Source organism: Talpa occidentalis, unplaced genomic scaffold (assembly GCF_014898055.3).
Source record: "Talpa occidentalis isolate TD23 unplaced genomic scaffold, MPIMG_talOcc4v2.1 talOcc4.10, whole genome shotgun sequence".
NCBI lineage: Eukaryota > Metazoa > Chordata > Mammalia > Eulipotyphla > Talpidae > Talpa > Talpa occidentalis.
The window spans coordinates 27087179-27111408 of record NW_023600993.1 but is presented as its reverse complement, the minus strand read 5'-3'; the positions used below and the strand labels follow the sequence as shown (position 1 = coordinate 27111408).

Sequence of the window (24230 nt, the reverse complement as noted above, 5' to 3'; positions counted from 1 at the left end):
AAAAAAAAAAAAAATTTAAAAACCTGCAATTAGAAGGAAAAAGGCAAGTCATTAACTCTCTACTATCCTCTCACAAGAGACTCTATGCAAAAAGGAGGGCAGAGCTTCCAGGGATATACATTATCTGTGATGAGTGTAAAAGAGCATTGTTCTTTCATCATTAGGTCTTCTGAAAATTAGCTTTATTTTGAGTCCAAAATTACAGCATTTAGGGCATGAATTAAAGAAGACAGTCATGTAAAATGATCGTATTCACGAGCACAGGCAGCCTATCTCTCTGTTCTTAAATAGGCATGATCTGACTTGGCGTCAGTTTAGCCTGGTGGCTGCAAACTTACGTTGTGTCTATCTTCTTTCTAGAAGATTAAAAGAATCGATAAAATAAGAGAAATTTTTGTGAGCCTTTAATTAAACTTCAGCACTACATTGCCATCCTGCCCAATAATCTCTGGTTCTTATTTCTACTGGCAACCACTTTTGGGCCCAGGAAGCAGAGACCTCCATGCAAAAGAATGCCATGGAAGATCAGGACTCTGTTGCAATCACTTTGGACCTGATCATCTGAATAGGAGTAACTGCTAAAATAAGAAAATAAAATATTTGCTTCCCTGAAGGTTCAACCGTGAGCTTTTTAATTAAATCCCATGGTTTTAATTCAGTCCCTTCCTTTGGTCTCCTCTCTACCTCCAGTGTATGGGGCTCAATGTGAAAGAGCCCTAGTTAAAAGCATAGCCAATAGGGCCTCTCCTGGTGGCACAGCAGTTGAGCGCTGGGCTGCGAAGCTGCCCACAGCCTCTGCAGCGACAGTTCGATCCCCGGCCACCAGTGAGGGTCTCACATGGCACGCAGACCTCTTTGCCTGCTGCTCCCCTCAGCAGTGTACTTCGTTCCTTCTGCCTGTTCTGCTCCCCACTCTGGCTCTGGTGAATTCTCTCACCCTCCCGCGCTTCTGACTGTACCCAGTGCTTGTATAAATAAATAAATAAATCTTAAAAAAAAAAAAAAAAGCATAGCCAATAAACAGATTAAAGGCCAACAAACTGGTTTTTCTACCAGTAATGCAGTAATTCACAAGCATAACAGTAGTCACTCCCATGTCCCCTTTCTTACCTGTCACCTCCCTGAGCTACTCACCCAGGTAAGTGTATCGCCTGTTCATGATCATCTCATCATTCAGTTTGAAATAGGTGTTGTCTGTAAGGTTCAGCACTTTCACAGTCCCAGCCCAATAAAATGACCCTGGAGCACCCATCACCACCAGCTCCTACCAAAGAGAAAACAAAGGTAAACAGAGAAGGAAGCTGAAGATGGGGGTGGGCAGTGGATTGAGAACCACAGTCACAAACAAGAACTTAGAACTAAACTCAAGCTACCTTTCTTCAGTTGATCAATAAAAAAGTCTTCAGCAGCTTCCCAGGGCTAAAGACACAGAACAAGGCAGCAGAATGGGAAACACACCAGCTCCCTATCCTATCCACAGCTGAGGCTGCACCTATTTCCTCACCTGTACCCCAGGATCAAGCAAAGAAATGGAAAATATTTGACATGGGCTAAGTCAGACAATACCAGGGACAATTCCAGGTCATGAATAGACACCCTCACCTTAGCAGCCTGACCTCCAGCCCCTCATCCAGCAACTCCACTTGACCCATGCTGAGCAAGAGATAAACAGTCACCAGAATTTACTTTGCCACAATGGCACAAAGTTGGACCACTGGAAGGAAGCCCCTTCAGTTCTCACTCCAGGTTGTCTTCTTAGGGGTGGTTCTAAAGCTTGGTTTTCTGGCCACTATGACCGACAAGTTAAAAAAAGAAAACATTGCAATAGTATGTACAATATGATTGTGTTTTATGAAAGAAAAAAGTATATACAGACAATGAAGACTAGAAGGCTAAGCTGCAAAATGTTTATGGCTTTTTCTACTGGGTGCTAAAATGATGGGAATTTTTTGTCTCTTTTATCCCTGAAGTATATTTTCTTTAAGTTTCTTTAAAAGCAAAATGTGTTCCTGTGATGAAGCTGTTGAAGCACAAAATAAAGCACACACTGTGTGAAGCAGTGGGGGCAGGGAAGGCCCTGAAGACAGCATATGCCCCAGGCTAAGCCTTCCAGTGCATCCCTCCAGCAGGAACCCCTTCTTTTCTGAAGTACCTACACTGCAATAAGAATAAAAAATTTTCTAACAAAATCATTCATTTTCACTACATGTTTATTAAGCATCTCCTACTATATATGAAAACTTATACTGGACACATACAACAAATGAAGTCCCTGAGAATGACATCCCTGGGGCAAGTGAACATGAAGATGTACAAAATATTTTAGGGAAAAATTCTATCCAAATACAGTAAAATGAAGACAATTTCTAGGCCCGCAGCCTCTGCAGCACCAGTTCGATCCCCGGCCACCGGCGAGGGTCCCACATGGCGCGACAGACCTCTCCTGCCCCGCCCGCTGCTCCCTTCAACAGTGTATTTCAGTCAGTCTGCCTGTTCTGTTCCCTGCTCTGGCTCTGGTGAATTCTCTCACCCTCCCACGCTTCTGACTGTACCCAGTGCTTATATAAATAAATAAATAAATCTTTTTTAAACAAATAAAATAAAATGAAGACAATTTCTAGAGGAAATCTCTCAGGTGTACACAAAACCCCAAAACTCACCTGGACTCACACAGGCGACAGACACTGTGCAGGTCGCACCTACTGTTGCTGCAACACACCTGCCTGGGCCTTTAGGGTCCATATACACTGCAATATTGCAGAAGCAGAGGCCAGGCTGACCTCCTTCTGTAGAGCTGGCCTCAACACTTCAGAAGCTACTGGTTCCCAACAAGTCCAGAAAGTTAGATCCTACCATAAAGATTCTGAGTTTTTGAAGACAATTCATAAAGTCACACTGAATTCCCAGGGAACAAATGTCTGAAAAGGCCAGAAGCTTCTGAAAAGAATGTCAGAAAGGAGGCGGGAGAGCCAGTGTGTGACAGCATCAGGATGGTGCCTTGCACCACACATATTCTGTGGTCAGTCTGGGAAAGAACCTTAACAAGCAGTAGGGTATCAGCAAGATGAAGAGAAACCTTCAGATTCCTGCTAAAATGGTTTGCTTTTGATAACTCAGGAAGGCATGGACCAAGAATAATTGTTGATGGACACCTAAAGTTTCCAAGATCCTATTCAGCTCAAAGGAAGCAGTTGATTACCCAGAAGGAGCTCACCGCTATCACTTTCTGCACTCAAGACCCACACTGGGAAAACACAGGCACTGGATGCACTTGTGCATTCACTCATTCACTCACCCTTACACAACATCTGCTCTGTGGGAGGGACTGTGTGCGAGTTCTAGAAGGGGATGAGAAAGACAAATTTATCAGCTCATCAGAGGAGAGGGACTTTCCTTGGCCTTGAGTTCAGAAAGGAATTTGTAATCAGCATCCAAGTGCAAAAGACAGTGGGGAGCACAATGACGAGTGGCAGGCTCAGCACCAGCTGCACACACATGCAGAGCTCCCTCCACCTGCTTGGAGCATCACCACAGGTCTGTGAGGCCCCTCCAGATCCCAGGCTATGCACACTCTGTGTTCTGATGCTCTAGGCTGGTAAAAGCCTGACATGTCCCTGCATCTCCTCTCAACCATTAGAGCAAGAGGATAAGACAAGTTAACCCTACTCCTTCAAAACCCTGCCTCGGGCTCACATTCGCTCTCCCTTCTGTTCAAACTAGAAAAGCTGATGCCAAGTCTAAGGACCTTGGGATGAGGGGTGGGGCAGGGAGGCTGTGTCTTCCTGGAACTCCCTCATATTTGGCCTTTTCCATTCACCCTTTGCCTTGTCTGCTGGCACTGTTCACAAGTGCTGGGAAAATGTTATCAGCACTCAGCTCCCCACCACCCAGAACAGCCAATGCAAATGTCATGCACATAAATGCAAGCGTCTCTGGAAGTCAGAGGCTACCATCTGCCTGAACTGCGTGTGTGGAATCCATCAATAAGCAGTGTGGGGCTGTCCCCAAGGAGCATTTATCAGCAGAATCCCCAGAGATAACAGGCTACCCAAGCAAGTCTGCGCACAGCAAGATGGCATAAGCAGAGGGCAGAGAGTCTCAGGGTCTGTAACAGAAGACTCCCCCAGGCCCCCCAGGCTTCCATCGTGGTACTGCAATGCTGAGGGGAGGCAGAGAAGGCTGGGCGAATGTCTTTCTTCTCTTGCTTCCAAGAAGGATCCATCACCTCTGTTATCCCAGGCTACTAAAATAAAGTTTCCAGGAAATTCTCCTGTGCCCCCATTGATGGGCTAAAACTCTAGTGGTATCCACAAATCAAACAGCTTTGATAACTCCTGGGTCACCAACCCTCAAGTCAAGCAGGCATTTTGGGCCAAGTACTTCATGGCAATACAGCCATGTCCGGAAGACTACAGATGCTGTCTGTCCAAGATGCCCTGTGTGGGGACAGCCCAGCCACAGCAGAGGCAGGCCCAAGCAACAACAAGGCCAGCAGGAGGCAGGGGAGGGAGCCATGCTGCCTGACCTTTTCAACCACATTTTCCAGCCCAGCCTCCAATAGCTGAAGTCCCAAAAACAAGGGAGGCAGTAAGTTCAAAGCCCTCCTGCTAAGGGAGGCCAAAAGTCTGGGAACTGAAGCAGAGGCAAAAGCCAGAGTGTCCAGGAGACCGTAGGCCAGGTTGAAGACCGAGCCCTTGCTTTGGCTGTCGCCCCGCTTTGGTCCCACAAGCTCCCTCAAGTGCTGGACTCCAGAGCCTGGAGTTTCAACAGGCTCAGTGGCTCCTTTGGTCACCAGGAGCCTGCACCATTGCCTGGCTCTCCCCTCCACAGCCCTGTCCTTCCAGTTCCTCTGACCAAGTCCATCCAGCCCCAAAACCCTCACTTCCCTGCCCTTCCAGCTAGCGAGACCCTCATGATGGCCCCCCCAGGAGCACTGTCTCTCCCCTGGTTCTCCACCAACATCTCAGAGTTCTCACTGCCTTGATGAGTCTTTTTCCTCCCACCAAGAAGGCCAGGCTGAGCATGCACAGTCCCCTCAGAGACTTACCAGCAGTGGCCAAATCCAAGTTTCTCATTCAGGCTGGGTTTCTGTCTCTCTATATAAATGTCTCCTGAAAACAATTGACTGTCCTACCCACCACCTCGCACTGGTGTTTCTAAAGCAGACCAAGCAGCTTGCCCCTGGCCCTGATTCTGCCTGAAGTGGCCCCTTTCTACCAGGCCACTATACTTCACCAGAACCCTGGCTCAAAACCTCCTTCCTCAACCTCATGATCCAGCAGCCACCCAACCCACTGACAGGGCTTAATGTTCTGATCCCCACAATCATTTTTATTCCTAAAGCATCACTCCAGCCTGCCCTGTTGCTTTGTGGCTTTACCACATCACATCCTTTTATCTGACCTCTCTCCTGACCCTCCCACTTCCAAACTCCTGGCCCACCACCCCAAATGGCCTCTGGCAGCACGCTCTTCACCGCATGGTCACCTGCCCACATGCTTACAGATGTTTCCCTGAAGCCCACTGAGTCACTAGAGCTAACTGAAAGACAACAGCCATAGAACTCACACAACCTAAATGCTTATGGAGATGGAAGGGAGTGGACCTGGCATGTGGCAGGCTGGCAGTACACTCAGTGGGGCTGGGAAGAACTATCTAGCAGACCCGTATCACATCAGCTGTATGCACAGGGAAACCATGCAGCTTGTTTCTACCCACAACATCTCAAAGATAAATGCCAGATGGATTAAGGACATAATTTTTTTTTCTAATCTACAAAAATAAGGAGAAAATGCAGGTGGACATTCCATAGTCTTGGGATAGAGATGACTTTCCAAAAAAAGAAGCCTGCACTCCAGAAAGAAAAAGACTGATACATTTGACCAAACATGAATGTTCAATATGGGTCCAATAAAGACCCCCTAAGCAAGCTCAGCAGATAGGGCTGATGAAAAATATTTGCAGCACATAGAGGTAAGAGGCTAGCATTGAAAATATGTTACCAGATCCTGAAAACCAGGGAAAGCAGCACCACCGCCAAAAAGCACAATCATGGACTAAGAAAAAAAGGAAATGAAAAAAAAAAAAAAGACAGATGTCCATTATTTGAAAAAATACACTAAACTGCATTAGTAATCAGGTGAGAGGCCACTAAAACAAAATAAACTAGCTTTTTTTAAAATGACAAAAATGCTAAGTGTTGCTGAGAGAACAGAGGGGCAGATTCGGCGTCCGTCCAGAGAGAGGTCACCTGGTAAACATTTCAGGACAGCCATTTGCCAGCATGCACCAAAATTCAAATTTTGGGTTGCTTTTTACCCAGCAATTCTTCTACTATGTGTCTCTCTAAAGAAGTGTGCCCTTGGGCACAAAATGCCAGGTGTGGGAACCTCAGTCAGATTGGGCAGGCCCCAGAAAGTGGAGGAAGTCAGTGCAGCAGGAGGCAGCATGGGGGGTGGCCAGCACAGAGGTGGGGCTGGAGAGGCAGGCCCTGGGGGGCCGCGGGGGGTGTCTGGACTATTACATTATACACACAATGAGAAGACAACAAAAGATTTTGAGCAGAGGACAACAGCACTGCTCTTGTTCCTTAACGCCAGGTGTAGGAACAGTGAGTTGAGGGGTGACAGAGAAGCCAGATACAAGAGGGTGCTGTGGTGAGCCAGAGGCAAGGCAACTGCAGCTTGTATTTGTAGGGTGGGAGTGAAGAGAAAAAAAAGTGCAGGTCTCTGGGACTGGTTCCAGGGCCTGGGGCTGGGACTTGCTGATGGCCAGATATGGAGAGTTAGAACTGGTGATACCATTCCCAGAGACAGTCAAGAAAATGGCAGCAAATGTATTTCCTGGGGCAAGGGCAGGCTGGGAGAGAAACATCTTGCGTGTATTGGTTTGACATAAAGGGTGATAAAGCTTCTGACTTTTCTGACTTGTGTATCTTTCACATTTTGCTTTCTGGATCAGACATTATATTGCCAATGGTCCATTTTCTCTTTGAATTTAAATAGTGGTTTGAGAAATTAAGGTGGGTGCTTCTGTCCCTGATTAGAAGCGTTGGTAACCCGTGGGTGCTACTGGTCTTTCCCCTCCTCAATGTCTTGTCCCTCCCCTGAAGCCGCCTGCTGCCCTGGGGTGAGTGAAGGAGAACTGACATCACAGAGAGATGCCCAGGGGCAGATGCACAGCTGACATGTTCACCTACCACAGGATGGGGGGGTCAGAGTCAGAAAGATGCTTCAGGTTGGTGTGCAGAAAACGCACGTGGGGCTGAGGATGGATGCAGAGTCAGGTGCTGAAAATGCTCTGAAACCAGACAGAGGTGATGGTGGCCCCACAGTGTAATGCTTGAATAGCCACTGAATCATTGGCTTTGCTTTAAAACAGTTAACATGGTGAAAGTTGTATGCATTTTACTGTGATTAAAAAAGAAATAAGTAAAATGATGGACGTAAGGAGACCAGTGCCTGGCCAGGGTATCTCCAGGCAATGACAGTGGATTTTCTCTTAGGGTGGTGGTGGCAATTAAGACCGTCTTCTTACTTGGGATGTGTTTTGGTGCTTAAAGTAACAGGAGAGCAGAGGAATTGGAAGTGAAGTAAAAAGCACTTTGTGGAAGTCTGAGCAATGACAGGGGTGACAGTGGCACTCACAGGGCCTGGCACAGAAATCTGCACCTGGCAGATAAAAATATTTGAAAAAGGTCATAAAAATATTTGAAAAAGGAAGGGTACATTGACATGGGTGAGAATCACATGAAAAAACAGTCTCTAAAAAGGTAGCACCAGTCAAAGTTCATGGTCCTGCATAGGCAAAGAAACAGTCAAGTCTGTGGTCCTTCAGAAATCAGGGACAGGGATGAAAGAATGATTAGAGTCGTGCCTGAGGTCAAGGGTCTTCCTAGGAGAGAGCAATGGTGCTTGATGGTGAGACCCAGTGACTACTCACTGACCCACAGACACCCCGTTCATCAATTCCTTCCATGGTCTCAACTTAGTTGCCCGTATAAAAATTACCTAAATAGGTGAGCTCCCAGGCCCCAAGGACTCAGCCCATTGCTCTCAGTGGTCTCTGACCAGCTGGTTCCCCCTCACTTTCAAGGACTGTCCCTGGATGTGAGACCCAGGATCTACTGACTCACAACCCAAGTAAGTGGGGCGCTGGAAGATCCATCTCAATGCCTCACTACCAGCAAAGAAATGAACACCAAAAAGAAAGCAGAACTGCCTCAGAGCCGACACCCACCTCAGTGAAGAAGCCTGCGATCCCAGCCTGGCAGGAGCCGTGTTCCTCTCCATACTTCTTCTTGTACTCTGGAGGGGAAGGAGGAAAGAGAAGCAAACCACAAGCTCGTCAGTGTGTGCCAGTCGTGTGGAGCCGGCAGAGCACCGGCCACTCCCTGGGTGCTACTGCGGGCTGGGCTGGGGATGCCGTCCAGACGTGGGCGCAGAAGGAAAGTCTCAGGAATCCACCAGACCTCAAAAATCCAGGCTCTGGTGCCATGGGGTCAGGAGGCTGCCAAGTGCCCCAGTGGACTTCCTGCGAGCATGCGGGGAACAGGGCGCAGCAGCCATGGTAATTAAGTGGGAGGCTGGTGACAATTATTTCATTTACTTCAGAGAGGATGGAGAGCTCTAGTAGGAAGAAGGAGTTGAAAATATGACCCAGAAATGAAATGATGTGGCCATCGCACTGTGGAGTCCCCTGGAACGAGACCAAGCTTCCCCAAAAGACACTCTATCCAGCTGCAGGCGATAGGCTTTCTACCCTCCAAGCAAATGTGGGTGGCACAGCCCAGGAGCTGCAGGAAGAGGGGGCTCCTCTGGACCTCCCTAGCACTCCAATACACTATCGCGGAGGCACGTGGTGACACCCCACACTGACACCTGTCTTCCTTGTGAGGAAGGAAAGGGGCAAGATCTCTCCCTCCAAGAGTGGACAGGCTTTGTCCCCCAACCCTCCACTCAGTCACCAACACTCTGACCCAGCAAAGGGGCATTCTGTTGCTGCTGCTTTAAGGTGGCAAGGAAAAGCAGTTAACATGTTCCAGGGACTTTACTATCTGCCTCCACTCACACCATTTTGCTGATTGCTATTCCCTGGGAACGCTTGTGGTCATTTGTTAACAAGACTCCTGAGGCTCAGAGTGGTTAAGTGAGTTGCCCAAGGTCACACAGCTAGTAAATGGCAAAGTCAGGATTCTACCCAAGCTGGGACTCACAAATCACCTTCTCACTTCGACAGCCTGGCAAAGTTTTACAAAATGTGTGATTACACAAAGCCCAGGAAGTGACCAGCTATTTGAAATAATTTCATGGATAAAGACAAAGATATGGAGCAACATTCTGCTCAGAGGACTCAAATTAACTATATGTGAAACTGACACTGCTAGGCACTGGGTCATGGGGGGCCCTCAACACCTCCTACCTGTGGGGCACCCAGCAAAATAACCCAGTGACCCCTGTGCCACCCCCGAGCTCTTGGCAAGTCTCTGGCACCAAAAGATTTAATTTTGAAACCCAAAACAAATAATACAAAGGAACAATGAAGCTGTGATTGCAACACAGTGCCACTTCCTGCAGCTCCAGTGTCTACTAGAGGAGAAGCGGGGAAAGGCTCTGGGGAAATATGCAGAGTAGCTCAGTTTCTAACAACACTCACCGCAGAGCCTGGTAACATTTTCCAGTAAGTGCCCATTAACCGACTGCTAAATTACAATGGAATGTCAACCAAGTTACTCTTCTTCCATGTGAGGCTAAGTCAGTTCCTCCCGCCTTGTCCTGTTATTTCAAGGAGAACTCACAGGCCTGCCAGAAAGCAGCCAACTGACGAACAGAACTCTTGTTCTCTGCGGAATCTTGCATCAGGGCTGGGAGTGGAGCTTGTTATATTAAATCTGGAAGGCCTGGCTCGAAGCATATCTGCCCACTGACATGGGGGTTTAAACACCCAAAGGAAATAGCTCAAACAAATGAAACATGGAAGGAACATTCAGGCCCCACGGTCTGAACTACAGTGCAGGACAAACCCGTTCTGGTTCATCAGTGTGTGGCAGGGATAGAAATCATGTGGGTCTCTTTCATCTTAAAACAAAAAAATCAATTCAAGGTCTCTTTTATGGCAGGGACTTCAAAAAACAGTAGATGAAAACCTGTTCCTCTCTATCACATCCCCAAACCGTGCTGGTGAGCTCTGCCTGGAGCAGGACCCAGGGTTTCTGAGGAACCCGTAGCCACGCTGGGGGCTGGGAGTGCCCCGTTCCTGGTCGGCGGGCCCAGGCCTGCAGATGAGACCCTTCTACTAGCACCTGTGCCTCAGCCAGTACTGAAGCCGCATTCTGAGGCCAAGCCCCAGCTCCTGGAGCTAGAGCTGCCTTATCAGAGGTCAAGGGCCAGAGACACGCAGGACGCAGTATATCCCACTGGCTTCGATGGTTCTAAATCTGCAAGTGCTACCACTGCCTTCTCCGGCTGCTCAAGAGCGAGGGATGAGTGTGGGCTCCTGACTGGTACCATGACTCCCCATTAGAAGAGAGGCCGTGTTGTGACTTCCCAGAAACTTGTGATTAACCCCTTCAACTTGGAATAGGATCTAGTCCAAACACTCCCACCCTCCATCCCACCACACACCTCCTGGGAGCAGTTGTGGCAACTCTGGTCTAGGAAGGCCCGGCCCAACTGGTGTTTTCCGATTACCCACAGTCTTACATTCCAAGCCTTCCATAACTTTCCAGAAAGCCACCTCCCCACTCCTCACCCCCAAATTTCTCTGATTGTGTGGTCTTGCAAGGAAAGGAAAACGAAGCCCTCACTCCATCGCAGAAAGCGTTTGCTCCTCAGTCTCTTCAACACACAGATGAGTGCATGCATCTTGGTGCCCAGCACCAGCCCCGTGCCAGGGACCCAATGTGCTACAGAGAGTGAGCTGAGGAGGGCCACAAACTGCTCCATGCTCAGACCCAAAGCCCCAGTGCAAATGGAAGAGGATCATGCAAACTCCTCCTCCACGAAGTACCTCAACTCCCCCAGAGGCACATTCGTCCTCCCGACTTTCCAGCCCTGCTTTCTTTACCCTGTCAGGCCCTGTGACCTCCTGCCACCAAGCCCAGAGGCCTAAGATGGTGGTGGGTGTGGACAGGTCAAAGACACACAGGATGGATTTTCCAAGACATTCCATGCCTAAGGCTGGCAATTTCATCTCCTCTTGGAAAAAATGGGATAGAGCATGCAGATGCAGTTCTTCAATCCTGACTGGCCCCCTCTGGCCCTTTACAGACTGTCCTCAAAGACCCAAGAGGACCCGCTGAGTCACAGACCCCCACCCTGGGAGATAGGCCCTTGTAGCCACGTGGCATGTCCACATCTGCTTCTCCCTGTACATGGCACCCTGCTTCTTCTGTGACTGGCCTTCCCAGAGCTCCTCAAAGCTATTCCTGATCAACCACATCCTGGGCAAAGCATCTCTGTGCGTGGCTGCCCAAACCCAGCTCAACCTGCACCTTTTCAGAAGAGAAGAAAAAAACACATCGCACTGTGCTGTTCTACTGAATATTTCATGATCCTGATTAAGTGAGAAAGGATTTAAAAAAGCACTTTGTGCAATGAACAAGGCCACACAACTAGCACCTCAGGGTGCTACAGTGACCAGGCCTTGGCCATTGGGGATTTCCCAGATGACACTTACCAGACACTAGCACTGGGCCACGGCATCCTTCGGCTCTTTTCACACTTTTAAGGCTGTGTCCTTGAGTTAAGGACTTTAAAGTTGATTCCATATATATTATATATATATATATATATTTTTATATATATATATATATATAAGGCAAGTTGGGGTTTCTCCCTAACCCACTTAATCAAATGTCCACATACAGGCTTTGCTTTCCAGCAGAAGTGCATGCACAGGATAGTCTAACATACCCACATCCTAAAACACTTGATTTTGCTTACCTAGACCTAGAAGGCAGGGAAGCTACACAGAGCTATGAGAAAGGAGGTGGCTGTGGAGTCAGGGGTTGCCCAGTGCTTGGCACCCCCAAGAAACCCCAGGTCACACACCTCCTCCATCCAGAGAAGTTCAGGAAGTACAGGATGGAGGGGTCGGGTGGGACCTTGAGCCTCTTGTGTTCCCAGAATTCTTCCTGTACACACGTGTAGGCTATGGGTCCCCACAGTGGGCAGCTCCTGGGTACATCTGCTTGGCCTCCAAATGCCCTGGGGACTGCAACATGCCAGCTCCCTCCCTCTCCACTGGAGCAAACAGGTAGGGTGAGGTTTGGCATGCCAGTGGCTCACAGATACTGTGACAAACCGAACTTTCAGTTTGGGAGAACTTAACTGGGAAACCAAAGATACGGTTGAATGAGGGGACCCTGGAAATGACTTGGAGGAGCTGGGGATAGATTGGAAAGTTGGGTGCATTTACAGTACTCAGCCTGCATCACACACTTTGCTTCATTAAGTCACATGGCTCCTCCATTCTCAAAATGGTAGTATTTGCCTTGGTTTAACTGCTGGTTTGACAAAACATTGGCTTCCAAACGTTCACTATCCAGGACTCGATGCATGCAGCTTACACCAATGAGTTTTAATTCACTCAAGACTTAAATTAGGTGGGGTCCCTTCCTGTACCCATCCCAAAACACTGGTAGAATAAACCCTCCCATGGAAAGATCAAGCTCTACCTATAGCATACAAGTATTCCTCTCCAAAATCTCTATTCCAAAGATTTTTTAGATTTATTTATTTATTTATTTATTTATACAAGCACTGGGTACAGTCAGAAGCACGGGAGGGTGAGAGAATTCACCAGAGCAGGGAGCAGAGCAGGCAGAAGGACCAACACTGCTGAGGGGAGCAGCAGGCGGCAGGAGAGGTCTGCGCGCCATGTGGGACCCTCCTCTTGTGGCCAGGGAACAGCCGGGGATCGAACCAGTGCTGCAGAAGGTGCGGGCAGCTTCGCAACCCAGCGCTCAACCGCTGCGCCACTGGGGAGGCCCTTTCAGAGCTATTTTTTAACACATAAATTTTAAAATTATTTTTCCTTAGTTTAAAATTATAGTTCCTTAACTTAGCCATGAAACAAAATAGAGGGAAAATATTGCCTTCCAGTCTTATTTCTGAATTTTCACTCAATTTCTGAGTGAAATCCAATAATTAATATTTAAGCAAAAATTTAGATGACAAAGAATTCAGGCAGGCATATCTCTAGAAAGAAAAAGCACTTAAACATACAAAAATGAAAAGAAGATTAAACTACCATCAATTAGGAAGGATCACTGTCTAGATGGATGAGGGAGGGAAATAAATGGTCTAAACTAGGTTGGAGAGGAAGAGAAAACATTTTATCAAAATAATTGATATTAAGTTGTGGTGAATATTAAGGCAAATTGTATAAAGACAGAAACATAAGAGAAAATCTTTAAAGAGGAAAAGGTCTTTCAAAATGTCTAATAACTTCAGGCCTGTTCCTTCATTTCACAGATGAGACACTATTGCTCAGAGGAGCAAATGGTTTATTTAAAGTCACATAGCTAATTAGCCCTAGTCAATACTAAGAAGCATAGCTCCCAACTTCCAATCTGCATCTGCCACGGACAGTGCCTCAAAGAGCACATTTCCAGTCACAATATTCTTATGCTTTAACAAAAATACTTTCCATAGACAGATGAATAAACAAGTGTGGTACATACACACAATGGAATACTATGCAGCCTTAAAAAAGAAGAAAAGTCTGACACAGACTACAACATGGATGAAAACTGAGATATCACATTAAGTGAAATATGGCAGAAGGATACAGAATATTTCATATACCATGTGATTCCATTTATGTGATTTAAGTGGGGAAATTCACTGAGAAAACTGTATGGTGGTTGCCAGGGTCCAGAGTGGAGAAGAATGGGGATTTATTGTTTAGTGGGTATAGTTTAGAGATTTGAGCTGGTGGCTGCACAACAATGTGAATGTATGTAACACCACAGAATGACACCTCAAAATCGTTAAAATGGTAAATTTTATGTTGGATATTTTCACAACATTTTGTGATCTTTAAAACTTGGTACCAAAAGGAAAGCTTGATGGGTCTGTCTGAGCCCTGGAGAGCAACTACCAAGGCCTCTGGGGTGCTGCTTTGGCCCTGGCTGACCCTCCAGTCCCTCTTCCTGTTCTTCCCTTCAAGGTCCCTCTCTGCCTTAACTGGCCATAAGACAGAACTTCATCCATTTTTGCAAGATATGCTGTGTTTACTTAAATGAGATAATGTTTATGAAAGTTCTTTGGAAACAAAATCCTATGTAATTGTGGCAATTTTTCATTTAATAAAAATTTATGGGGCTTGTTCTTGAATTTCTAAATGGATCACCTTAGTCTTTTATGGTTTTCTACAAAACAAAACAGAACAAAAACACCAAAAACAAAACAAAACCTCAATTGCTTTTCATTTGTAAATGGTTCTTGATTGATTTTTATCCCCTGCGGGGTCCCCAGCTTTCAACATTGGAAAGGGAAAAAAAAAGTCTTCACGTCTGAATGGGTAATCTATTTCCTTTTCTAGAAATGATCAGTCTTGAGGGATGCAAAAGCAATTAGGGATAAAAGGACAACCACACCATAATCAAGAAAGTGGTCCAGTAATCTTTATAATCAATGGGACAATTTTATTTTCCTTATATTAATAAAATTTATTTTTTAATTTTATTTTTTCACTGAAGTAACCTTGGTTTACAACAATGCAAATGATTAGGGGGTTATGTTCACACCTCTCAGATATTAGCACTCCCACCAAATGGCCCCGTAGCCCACCACCACAGTCCACTGGGTCCCCTCAACTCTCTGTTTCCCACCTCCCCACCCTCCCCATCTGGCAGCCGAGGGTCAGTGGAACAATTTTAAAGAGCAATAAAATTTCATAAATTCCAACCCCAGCAATGCCAAGCTTAAAAACATTTAAACATTAGATGATCTACAAAAAGAGAGGTGGGATAATTACCAAGCAAATAAACTGTACATACATTCTATAAAGGTATTTAAGAAATGATCATCTTTTCAAGGGCTCTCAAAATCATTTCAGTAACACCCGGCTTTCTTTTCTCATTATCTACTCACTAAAGCAGGATCTGCTAAACACCATCTAAGAACAGTTAAGAATACTATTTTAGTATTTAAAACTTAGTTTGAAAATTCACATTTTTTAAATTAATACTTTTTTTTAAGATTTATTTATTTATACAAGAACGGGGGTACAGTCAGAGGCGCGGGAGGATGAGAGAATTCACCAGAGACAGAGCAGGGAGCAGAACAGGCAGATGGACCCAAGATACTCCAAGGGGAGCAGCGGGTGAGGCAGGAGAGGTCTGCCACGCCATGTGGGATTCTCCCTGGCCAGCTGGGAATGGAACTGGTGCTGCAGAGGCTGCAGACAGCTTCAGAGCGCCGACCTCAACCCGCTGCGCCACCAGGGAGGCCCAGAAAATTCACATTCTTAAGTGTTCAGTCTGACCTAGGAATTTTTCAGTTCATTCTATACCTTAAATACCTCTAAGCCTGAAATAATCTCCCTATTTTACAGATGAAGGCACTGAGGCTTAGGGTGTTTGCACAAAGTCAGTCAGTCAGAAAAGAGGAATTTGTCCCATCATAGAAATAAGGGAGCCATAATGCCAGATTCTGAAATTAGGTCTTAAATATAACCCTAATTGCCTCTAATTGGAAGTCTTCATCAGTGTTTTATCTTGAACACATTTTGTTAATTTAGCCAAGCTTCTCCCAGATTATTCCAGGTTAATGAGATTTTTCCATCATGATCAAAAGCTGGCTTGTTGACAGCCTCACTCCTGCCATGCTCCAGCTCCTTGTCTGAGTGGACTCAAGGGTGCAGGATGAAAGCTCAACGCTTGATTGTATCACAGACACTGGCTTAAAACTTGGGGAGTCCTAAAATATCACAGCTTGGTTAATGGTAATTCAGGTTTTATAGTGCTTGCTCTTTCACCTACAAATAGTTTACCCCACATGTCACCCCACCGAACCTCTCATTTTCTCACACATTCTGCTAAAACCAAACAGCATATGGTAGTAGCGATGCTGTTCTATCAAATATAAACAAAGTGGTTTGACTTCAGGGTATTATTCTCTGTTAGTTTATTTTACTTTGTGTCCTAAATTCATCTTTGTTTCCCATTCCCTCTATACTTCCTGGTTCCCAACAGGATATTCTGATAGCATTTCCCACCCAACCAGAAACAGGAAGCACCTGAAAAGTCATAAGAAAATGTCCTTGTGCCAAACCAAAGGCCAATTTGTTAAGAATTCACAAGTTTGAGGGCCTCCCCGGTGGCACAGCAGTTGAGTGCTGGGCTGCGAAGCTGCCAGCAGCCTCTGCAGCGACAGTTCGATCCCTGGCCACCAGCCAGGGTCCCACAAGGCACACAGACCTCTCCTACCACGCCCGCTCCCCTCAGCAGTGTACTTCGTCAGTCTGACTGTTCTGCTCCCCGCTCTGGCAAATCCTCTCACCCTCCCACGCTTCTGATTGTACCCAGTGCCTGTATAAATAAATAAATCTTTAAAAAAAAAAAAGAATTCACAAGTTTGAGACTTTGAACAGGTGTCCTTATATTTAGAGACCGTCCTCAATGAATCAAATCTTCCCACATTGTAATGACATGGAGCTGACCCACAATGGAGACCCCTGGAAAGGCCACAATCACAGAACAATGTGTGGTTTCTCTGGGCACTTTCACCTGGGTTTTCTGGCAAACACCTCACAATAAACCTCAGCGGCAGCATCACAGCGTCCCTCCCTGCTGAGGGTCAATGACAGGCTGGAGACCACAGGGTAGGAGTGAGGAAGAGTGGACCTCAACCGAGCCCCCCACATTTTTGCTAGTCTACAGGTAGCACACACTCAGAGGCAGGTCTGTCCCATCCTTCCCCTGCACCCACCATATGCCCAACAGTGGACTCCACATCCTCTCTTCCTGGGGCCCCAACAGGCTGCAGTCTATGTGGGTCTCAGTAAAATTAAATCATCCTGTCTTAACACACCTTGAGAGTGGACAGAGCTTGAGACCTCAGGAGAGGTGCCCAGCAGTCCACACTGGCATCTCCCACTTTTTAAAACAACACATTCCCTTTCTTTTCCCCTGTAGATGGGGAACTTCCTAAGAGCTGAAACTAGGTCTCTTGTGTTTTATCTACCAGGCACTTAATAGGATTAAGTGGACAGTATTCCTGGAGACAAATTAGTCACTTGCTTACCTCAGAGGGCATTATCATACAGTATATTAGAAGGTACTGTCCTGAGAACTTACAAGTATCAAGTGCTTCATGCTCTTCACAGCCCCCCAAGGTAAGTTAGGCACACAAAGGTTAAATAACTCATTTGGGTCATACCACTAACAAGTGGCATAGCCAGAACTTGATCCCTGGCAGTCTCGGTTGAGTCTGTGTTCTTAGCCATCACGGTCTCCGCCTCTCCACTGGATGGCATGCAAATGATGGAATAAAGGGGAGCAAGCTGCAGCTTATCTCTGACCCTCAATAAAGACAGGAGGACAGGGCCTCCCTGGTGGCACAAAGGGTTAGGCACAGCACTATGAAGCTGTCCACAGCCTCTGCAGCACCAGTTCGATTCCCGCCAGCCAGGTAGCTACCCACATGGCACAGCAGACCTCTCCTGTCTTGCCTGCTGCTCCCCTCAGCAGTGTGTATCAGTAGATCCACTTGTTCTGTTCCGCGCTCTGTCTCTCACCCCCTGCATCTATGGCTTGTATGCATAAATAAATAAATCTTAAAAAAAAAAAAAAGACATGAGGACAGTCTAGGTGACATCTTAAAGGTCTGTCAAACTCTAAAATACTTCATTGTATTAAATCATGATGTGATCCCTCCCTGGAACAGAGCTTTTTTCCACTTAAGAAAAATAACAGTTGGGCCTCCCCAGTGGCACAGCGGTTGTGCCCTGGGCTACGAAGCTGCCAGCAGCCTCTGCAGCGCCGGTTTGATCCCCGGCCGCCGGGTGAGGGTCCCACATGTTGTGCTTACCTCTCCTGCCACCCACTGCTCCCCTCAGCAGTGTACTTGATCAGTCTACCTGTTCCGCTCTCCGCTCTGGCTCTGCTGAATTCTCTCACCCTCCCGCACTTCTGACTGTACCCAGTGCTTATATAAATCAATCAATCAATCAATCTTTAAAAAACAAAAAAAGAAAGAAAAAGAAAAATAACAATTGCTGTTAAGGTGAAAGTAGATCTAGTTCAGACCAGACACAGAGAAGTGGAACTCACCAAAGCCAACAGAACACAGACAAGGGATCTCTAACTATGGCCAGCATCCCCCACCCAGCCAGTTCAGTCTTCTAGAAAAATCTTAGCATCTGTCCCTTCCCCCTTATGGGACCAAGAACTACAAAAACTTTCTGTGTAGGTCCCCATTGTTCTAAGGGGCTCCACTTATGTCTGACATGTCCCACCCCTTACTCCACCCTGTGCCAATGAATTAGTGAGGACATAAAAGTGCTTGTACCCATGAGGAAGGAGCTTGGGGCAGTGGCACCATTTGGGTACTCCGTTCGGTCATCATTAAGTCAAGAAATAATCACAGAAAAGAGCAATCTTGGAGGCTGCATCCATCCCACAGCCTGTGTTATGTGAGGAATCTGGGTTCCTGAGATGGGTCCAGCATCAGTCAGCTATCACTGAACAACACCCAGGAAGTCTCCATGGCAAACAAGAGCAAGCATTAATTTCTCAGACCTCCCAGATGGGCTGGGGTTTGGCTGATCTAACTGGGCTATGGCTGCAGGTTCAGTTCAAGCCTGTTCCACACATCTCTTCTGGAACCAGAAGCCACAAGGGACATGTTCTGTGGTCATGTTTGAAGCATCCCGAGGGGACAGTGAAAATACCCTCTCTCCTAAGCCTGAGCCAGAGCTCACACTACTGTGAGTGAGGGATATGAACCCAAGCAGACCTGAACCCAGCCTGTCACATGGCACCGCTGCTGCTCTCCCTGCCATACACAGATGTCCACATGCTGCCAAGCACCATGCCAGAATAGCCCGCAGGGCAGGGGCAGGGGCAGGCATGGAGGGCTTCCTTTTGAGAGCAGCGACATCCAAAAGTCCATGTTCCCTCTGTCTCCTGATTAAACCTTTGGGATAATTCAAACAGTCATCCTCTCTTGTGAGCGTTGCCAGCTAGCTTTCTTGTAATCCTTAGGTATGTATGTGTGTACACATACATGCATGCATTGCATTGGCTCGCAACATTGTATATGACTAGTTCTCATTTAAACAGAAACCACCACTAACCACAAGGGCACAAAATGGTTGGCCGAGGTCAGCCAGACACAAAATTCAAAACCCAGCCCTACCATCTACTGTATGAGTGACCTTTGGCAATTAAACTGAGCCCTAACTGCTCGCTGTCACAGAAGAGCAGCTCAGTAGGCCACCCTGGGGGCCCATTCCTCTCTCCACGGCTGTTAGAACTTCCGAGGCTCGGCGCCACTGCCACTTACCAGTACCTACATCTTTCTGCTTGGGAGCGTCCCTGCCCACCTATGTGGCAGGACAGAAGGTCAAGTGGATTAAGATCCAGTTCACACCCCTCAGGCAAGAAAATTCTGAGGGGTGTGTTCTCAGCTGACCCCAGGGGTCCCCTGAGATTGGACCCCGCCATGGCCTCGTGGTAACTTGCCATGTCCTTCCTCGCCTTCCTACTCCCCTGCTGGTGTCTCCTGAATAAGTTCCAAAATCAACTACTTGCATTCAAACCCAAGTGAAGAAAATACCTATTTTTCTGGGGCCTTGTGAAGATTCAGTGAGAATGCAGGTCCTCACACCAAAACCAGACAACGCAATGGATTAATTACAGATGAGTGAAGGTGTGAGCCAGGGAGGTGGGAGGTCCACGCAGACGGCCTCTCAGGCGCCCCTTCACAGCGCTGTCCTGCTGCTTTCTGATGCCGACAGTCGCATGTCCCTGTTTGACAACATGTCTCCTGGGAAAACCCAAGCGTGGTACACTGCTTCACTGGGCTGGGTTCAGCCCTCACTGCCTCACCCCCTAGTGTTCCTCTCACTTCTCCCCAGTCTGACCGCTCCCCAAGGACAGGCTCCAGGGTCTTTTTCCTTCTCTGCCTGGGGAAAAGGGAGCAATTAGCAGGCAGTCAGAACACATTCTTCACCCATTATTTGTGAGTTTTACATTTCCTATCCCTCCTTCCCAGCTGATTACATTATCCCCTTTTTCCAGCTTTCCCTCTGGCTTTGGCAATCTGCACACACAAGGCTAGAGTTCCACCTCCACACATGGCCCAACCAGACCAGAGAGAGGGGTCTGGGGTGGGGAGACCTGCTGTCTTAGGAGAGGGGGGTTTATGCCTTCTGTGGGCCCGGCTGGTTCTCCTTGGGACGATTTCACAGAACACCCCAGGCCTTCTGAGTCCCCTTGAAGCAATTCCATGAGACAGAAAAATGCAGATGTCCAGACAGCATTTCTCCTTGGTGGCCATAAAATTTGAAACCCAAGAAAACCCCAGGAAGGCCCAAAGGAAATGTGGACAAAGGCTCCCGTAGGTCCTGTCTAAACAAACAAACTGAGGGAGGGAGATTAAAATATAAATAGCACAGCACTTAGAGAGTAAACAGGTTCTAGCTCACTCGACACAGGCTAAGAATCCAGAGTGTAGACACACACAGCTGAAGAAAATGATGCTGAATGCTCAAAGCTCAAGTCTGACCAGGCTGAAGAGCGATTGGCTCAGACATGCCCAGTGCCCTAGTATTGGAAGGTTTTAAGCAGGGAGCCTGAGGAAATAAATTTTTCTTCAAAAACCCTTACTGCCCTGGGTGAGGAGCTCTTAAAACCGTGCTCGGGGCATGCCCAGTTCTCAGGTGTCTGTCAGGGCGCATGCACAGCTGAGAAGGAAGGTCAGACTTGGCATGCATGCAACCACTAGGTCTCAGGTCTTCTCTTTCTCCTGCCTCAGGATGTCTGTCTTCACGTATGATAACCAGGAGCTGTCACAAGAGCCTTATGACCATCTAGGAGCTGCACAGGAATGTGGAAACCACCTGAGCCAACCCTTACATTTTCAGGTGAGGAAACTGTGGTGGAGAGAGGGAAAGCAAGTTTCCCAAGGCTGCACAGCACTTGGTTATGCAAGGAAACCAAAGGTTCTGCTTGACCTTTCAGCTGAGGTTTGGTGGATTTCCACCTTCAAGACTTTGTAAAACTTGGGAAGCACTGTGAGCTATGTGGCAGAGACAGCACAGCTGGGCAGGGCCTGGGACCACTGCCCCCTTCTCATTGGGCAGATTCTAAGAGGCCAACCAAGAGGGCACACTCTTCCACCCTCCTGTTAGAGTTTGGAAATTGGGGGAAATGGTGGAACAGAGATGGGTGGGGAGTGTTTAGGGCACTATCTGGGTAGGGGGCGAGTGAGAAACAATAGCACTCACCTTCATAGCAAGGGATCAGCGTCCTGCCTTTGGCCTGGAGGTTGGACGGGATGATGTAACAGAAGCCGTGGGGCAAGATGTGGTCAGTTTCATAGTAGATGTTCTTCCAGCGATGGGCACAGGCCTGCAGGACAAAAAGGTTCAGAGCAGAAAACTCAGCCCCAAGAGCTCACAACCATACCCCCAAAGTACGAGGTGGTTCTGCAGGATTGAGGAACAGAGGGGCCTAACACACTTCCCTTCCAGCAACCCCATCTTTCACTAGGTCCTTTTTTGAGCATTAGAAAAAAATGTGTAGTAACAAGCCCCCAGGAGGCTACTAGGAAGACTCCATAAACAAACATGGAAACAAGTGAGGACTGTAGCTAGTGCTGAGCACCTAGACAGCAAGCACAGAGTTAGGGAGTAAAGAATCTGGGAGTGGAAGGGCCGGAAGGGTGAGGAGGTCAGCCATACTGAGGAGACAGGGAAGAGTGTTCCGGAAGGAGTAGCAGCTGCAAAGGAAGCACATGAAAGGCTTGGAGAGTCAAGAGGAATAAAGGAGACTGGTGGAATGGTCTGGAGTGATTCTGGTGGGGAGAAGGTACAGGCCACAGGGGTCTGGGAGACCTTGGGATGACTATTATTTCAGTGGACACACAACAGGAAGCTGATGGGGAGTCTCACATAGGCAACTGGCTTGACCTGATTTGCAATTTGGAAAGAGAATTCAGCTGCTATGGAGACAGTAGGTGGGCAAGGGTGAAGATGAACATCCAGGCGCCTGGGCTAGGCCAGGGGTAGTGGAGAGGATAGAAGGGGGTGGCTTCGGGATGCATGCTGGAGGTAGAGCTGATGACCTCAGGGAACCACTAGATACAGGAAGGGAGGGGTCACTGAGTGGGGGGCTCAGGGTAGCTATCATTCCATGATAAAAATCACTGCCTGCCAGCCTCAGCTCTTTGCCCCTTCCCATCAAACACCCACAGGACCCTGGGCAAAGCCACTCTCTATGCAAAGACAAAGGAGGATACTCAGAAAGACTGAGAACCTGAGCTTGCCTGTACTCCTCAAACCACCTTCATTTCCTGTCTAAAAGTGAACTGTTTGGTGCATGTTTCTCAAGAGACTGAAATGATGGGGGCATGGAGCTAGAAAAATGTATTACGGAGCAGTCATATCACTCCATACGACTATATATAACTGATTTTTTTAAAGAAAATTTGAGTTCTGCACACTTGTTATCATCTAATTATTATTACTAATTACCAAATAGTTAGCTGGCAAGATAGTTCATTTTAGTTTATGGATTCAGCAATGCCCTCAGCCCCTAAGACTTTCATGTTTTATTGTATTTGGTTTGGAGGGACCATAAAAAGAGGTGGAAGTTCATCACAGGACACCCTGACTCTTATAAAGGAAGGGATTTCTACATTTAATGTCTATTTTATTGTCTCCTTGTTGTTTTAAAGTGTCATAAACTATTTAAGGAGTAATTCTGAAGAATTCCTAGGAGATTCAATATTGCATTCCATAGTCAACTAAGTGAAAGTTAAGGCATCCTCGGAGGTCAGAGATCTAAGTGTCAAAAGCAGAATCATGCACAAAAACAAGGAAAAGAGCCTCTGAAGACAAATTACAGAAAGAAAACAATGTATTTTAGACCTTATTACCATTCTATACACCCACATGTCAATCTGACCCTTACATTAAAAAAAAAAAAAAATGCTGAGGGACTGTCTCCAAAACCTTACTAATTATCAATGTCTCAAATGAGTTTTGGGGAAGGGGGCAGAGCCTTTCCTGGAAACAGCAGGACTTGATCAAGCTCTGATTCTAATAACCGTAAGAAAGGCAAGGAGGGTCTAGCTCCAGCCCAAAGAGTAGAAACATATATTTCAAGTTACAAGGACTGTTTTTCCTCCCAAATGAATAAAAATAGGATGAAAACAAGCAATTTATTTCAAAAATGGAAACAGCACATCCTTCCTGGGGGGATAGGGACTGAGGTGGTCAGGTGCTTAAGTTTGCCCCCCACCCTCTTATAAGCACATGCACCTGGGAGAAAGCCAGAGCGCTTACCTCGCCTCAGGTCCACCCCACACAATTAGGACCAAACCCTCGCCACTGAGAACAGTACGGAGGCAGGGAACTGATGTGACAGACTCCCCTACCCAAGAAGTTCCCCCACCACTGAGAACAGTACGGAGGCAGGGAACTGATGTGACAGACTCCCCCACCCAAGAAGTTCCCCCACCAAGGGAGGTGGGAGTGGCCAGGGAGGCAGAAAGTAGGAACTTCTGCAGTGCTGGGAAAGTTGTTCTGAGAATATTCAGCTAATGAAGATGTACACAGAGGATCTGTCCACTCTTGCATGTGTGTTACAGCACCATAAAAAGTTCACTAAAAAAAAAAATCAGGAAACAGAGCAAGAGAAATGAATGCAAAATTGCACTCTGTGGCTTTGAACAGGGGACTGATGAGAAACGGGAAACAGATAAGGACTGTCCTGATGTTGGGAAAGGAAATGGCAAAGTGATAAAAAAAAAAAAAAGATGGATAATATAGCTTCCACCTAGAAATAAAGATGACATTCAATTCGTCGTTGTCTGAGCCTTGGCCACACTGATGAAAAGCAGAAATATCAACTGAACATTATGAGTTGCCCTCCCAGGTCCAAGAGAACAATCAGTGCCCGGGTGTGTGGTGCCTGCACACCAGGCATGTCACCTGCAGGGTGACAGTGTGAGAAAGGAAGGGACCTGCTGCCTTTACACCCTTATCCCTTCCCT

The 24230-nt window shown here is 47.1% G+C and overlaps 1 protein-coding gene across 1 annotated transcript in view; it reads right to left on the bottom strand.

Annotated features, from left to right (window-relative positions):
- The window catches only part of ITGA9 (integrin subunit alpha 9), a 284237-nt gene that overhangs the window by 237167 nt on the left and 22840 nt on the right, over positions 1-24230 (bottom strand). The window contains 3 exon segments of the mRNA XM_037526417.2: positions 1135-1264; positions 8239-8306; positions 21460-21583. Of these exon segments, the coding sequence (XP_037382314.1) occupies positions 1135-1264; positions 8239-8306; positions 21460-21583 (322 nt within the window).